At 31.9% G+C, this 3,923-nt stretch overlaps 1 protein-coding gene across 1 annotated transcript; it reads left to right on the top strand.

The window, feature by feature from the left end:
• Positions 1 to 516: 516 nt before the first annotated feature.
• LOC145123317 (soluble inorganic pyrophosphatase 6, chloroplastic-like) lies at positions 517 to 2,680 on the top strand. Its single transcript, XM_079058529.1, has 6 exons — positions 517 to 913; positions 1,079 to 1,239; positions 1,405 to 1,505; positions 1,680 to 1,861; positions 2,043 to 2,141; positions 2,379 to 2,680. Exons 1-6 carry the CDS (start codon positions 659 to 661, stop codon positions 2,469 to 2,471), a joined length of 891 nt encoding a protein of 296 aa, XP_078914655.1. The 5' UTR covers positions 517 to 658; the 3' UTR covers positions 2,472 to 2,680.
• The last annotated feature ends 1,243 nt before the right edge of the window (positions 2,681 to 3,923 follow it).

Genomic DNA, 3,923 nt, shown 5'->3' with positions numbered 1-3,923 from the left:
CTTTCCTTCCGATTCGGGAGGATTTAGAAAGAAAGAATAAAATGATTCATTTTCCTTTCACTTTTCTCCAACTTGATAACACAAAAGAAAATTTTGTTTTCATTTCCTTCTCTTCTTTCTCTAGTTACTTTATTTTCTTTTCTTTTCTTAAACTCGGGATTGTTCCCGAGTATTTTTACAAAATTTATTAAAGGAAAGGGAATGGAAATTTTGACAGAAAAAAAGGGAGGTGAAGAAAAATATTCATTATTTTGTGTTCCCGAGTTCGAAGAAAATAAAAGGAAAATTGTAAGTTTTGTGTTCCCGGGTTAAAAGAAAAAAAAAATTTAAAATTTTTCTTTTCCTCCCTTTCTTCCCAAGTTCTCCCAATTTAGAAAAAATTTGAAGGAAAATATGGCTCCAAAATCAATCCCTTCCCTCACTTTCCTTTCATTTCCGTCCTTATCCTCCATTTCTCTCGTTTCTCTAATTTAATTTAAGTAAAGGGCGTTAGGAAAAAGGTTTCAGAGAGTCTTCCACTTCTACAACAGTCGATAATTGTGTAATTGTGTGCTTCCCCCTCTACTTCAGTCTCTCTGGTTGAAAATTGACACTCACAAGTCACAAACCACCTTCATCTTGCCTTCTCTCTGGATATCACACTCGCTACCCGTCATCCATGGCGGCCGCTAGAGTCATGGTGTCTGCTAGCAGTATCTCCACATCATCTTCTATGTTCTTCAAAGCCGCGACCACTCCATTCTTAAAACCTAATAGATTAAGACCTTTCTTCAATAACCACAACAGATTAGCTTCAAGTAAAAGGCTTTTCACCTGTAAAGCCCTCTACAGGCCGCATGTCCAGATCAAAGAGGAAGGACAACCTGAAACCCTAGATTACAGAATCTTCTTCGTCGATGAGTCTGGCAAAAAGGTTTCACTATATACCGCATTCTCTCCATTTTGCTGTGTAGTTCTGATTGCTTTACCGAATTAGATGATTAATCACACTCACCGAAATTTTCCTCGATCGCATCATTTTGAATATAGCTGTATCAATCTTTCTGCTTTCATCAACGGAGATCGTTTTGTGTTCCAGATTTCACCTTGGCATGATATACCCCTGCACTTGGGTGATGGAGCATTCAATTTCATTGTTGAAATCCCCAAAGAATCAAGTGCAAAAATGGAGGTTGCTACCGATGAGATTTATACCCCAATTAAGCAAGATACAAAGAAAGGGAAACTTAGATATTACCCGTAAGACATTGTGTTTTTTCCATGTGCACCATTTTCGAGAGCTTTTTTCTTATGTTATTGGATCATTTACTTCATCTATGGAGTTCCTGAGTCTTGGTTGAATTGATAATTGTACAAGATTGATTTCTATTTAATGGTGTTACGACTGATTCCATTGTTTTCTAGGTATAACATTAATTGGAATTATGGGTTGCTTCCACAAACATGGGAAGATCCATCATTAGCAAACCCTGATGTAGATGGTGCGTTTGGAGATAATGATCCAGGTGAATCAACTTCTGAGGAAAAAATACATCTTCGTTTTGGCATTTTACAAAACTTTTAGTAGAGAACTTACGATAATTCTATGTTTTAACTTGATAAATTTCTATTAGTATTCGTATTTAGCTCATGAGTTTTGGCATTTTACATAACAACTTTATTTAATTGATTTTTTGCAGTTGATGTTGTTGAAATTGGTGAAATTCGTGGGAAAGTGGGCCAACTTATGAAGGTGAAGCCCATAGGTTGTCTAGCTATGATCGATGAAGGTGAGCTTGATTGGAAAATTGTTGCAATTTCATTGGATGATCCACGGGCCCCACTTGTGAACGATGTTGATGACGTGGACAAACATTTCCCGGTATTTTTTTTCTCCCTTTAAATTTACACTTTATAAAACCATGTGTCGACTCTTCCTTATTTATGGAGCAATAACACAATGATTTAATCTTTCATAGAACATATTAAAGTTAGAATTATGTGACATTTCATCAATTTGAGTTCAATTCAAGAGACTAATTGGTGAAATTTGGTAAATTTAGGGGACTTTAACTGCAATTAGAGACTGGTTTAGAGACTATAAAATCCCAGATGGAAAACCAGCCAATAAATTTGGACTTGGCAACAAAGCAGCTAATAAGGTATGCATTTATTTTGGTTGACTATTTGACTTTTTGTCAAATTTAAAAAATACCCTTTTGATATCAAGAAGATAAAGAGAATATTTTTTGACCCAAATCAATATCAAGTTTTGTTTTTGTAAAGATGGCAATGGAACTTGAAAAGGTTCTAAAAACGGAAATTTTATAATTCCATAGGGTATAAAGTTGTTACAATTTGTTAGTTGAGGGTTGAATATAGTTTGAGTTGAATTACAGGATTATGCTTTGAAGGTGATTGCGGAGACAAATGAATCATGGGCTAAGCTTGTGAAGAGATCAATTCCATCTGGGGAGCTTTCCCTTGTGTAAATATGAAATTTCCATATCATCAATTTTTTGGTAAGTTTTATTCTTTTTTCTTGAATTTTTGCCAATGCCCAATAGAGAAATATGTGATTTTATTAGGGTTTGTTTGGTATGATGAAACATTGAAATGTAATCGCAAATGAATGTATGGTATGATGCAAACATTGAAATGTAATAACAAAGGAATGGAATAACAGTAATGGAACGAGCAATCATGTTGTTGTGTGTCATGTGTAGGCAGAAAGTTAAATGAAATTAAACTGATAAATAATGAAAAAAACATGTTTTTATATAAAATGAAATTTCTAATCAAATAAAAAAATCGCTAAATAATGTCGTCTGAAATGTATATTAATGTATTTCAAGTAAGTAGGCTGAAAAAGAAAATGATTATTATTTTTAAAATTTTGGCTAATGTAATAAAAAGTTAAATACCATAAAATATTAAAAAGTAAAAATAATAACAACTATTTTTTTTTTGTCATTTTTGGAATGTAAAGGTTTTAATTGAAGCGTTAGTATTCAACTGTTTCCCGCTAAACTGGTTTTTGGTTCTTGGTCCGGAACCGAACACAACCCTAAAGAGCACACATTGTAGAACTGAACCGGATCGGACCGAACATATTTATTAAAATATGTTAGTGTTTAAAAACAACTAATTAAATGAATGAATTTTATGAAATATTTTAGATAGATGGTGATTAATTAGTTAAACTCATAAAAAAAGTTATTATATATATTAACCATTTAGAGATGTAATTTTATTAAAAGTCAAAATTAATGAAATAATGAGGTGATCTTAATAAGTTTACAATTGAAAATGCTTTTCGTCTTCTCGAATTTTTTTCTTTTAAATATATTGTTATTATAAATTATATAAATAGACGTAATATACAATAATAATTATAATATAGAAGAAAGACATTCCTCCTTATGGAATGAAAAGCTAATAATGGGAAGATTATATAAATGAAAGTAATTTATAATTATAATATATCATGATTATATAAATGAAACTAATTTATAGTTATTATATCATGATTTGAAAGAATATATAAAATTAATTTATAGTTATACATATATCATGATTTGAATGGATTTGATCCCCAGCTTTTGCTTTGATTTTCTTTTTTCGTTTTCGCAAAGGGTAAGAACAATGTTGAATTTGTACCATTATTATAAAATAAGAACCCATGCAAAATCTATTTGCATTTCATCTTTTTGGATCAAAAGTACAAGAACGAAAATGGCAGGATATATACAATACATATTCTGTAAATGAACTCTGTATCTAATGTGTATGGTTGTTCATACGTTCATGATTTTACCAGCTATACCAATCTCGACAACTCCCTGAAATTCTTGTCTAATCCGGATGCATCTGATCCTCCGCCATTGATGTCCTTGCTTCATATGTTTGATGAGGTTGGATCAGTTTCAAAACCCAATTCACCG

Source organism: Lactuca virosa, chromosome 7, assembly GCF_052849685.1.
Source record: "Lactuca virosa cultivar CGN04683 chromosome 7, Lactuca_virosa_CGN04683_v6, whole genome shotgun sequence".
Classification (NCBI taxonomy): Eukaryota; Viridiplantae; Streptophyta; class Magnoliopsida; order Asterales; family Asteraceae; genus Lactuca; species Lactuca virosa.
This window is presented reverse-complemented; position numbering and strand designations above follow the sequence as displayed.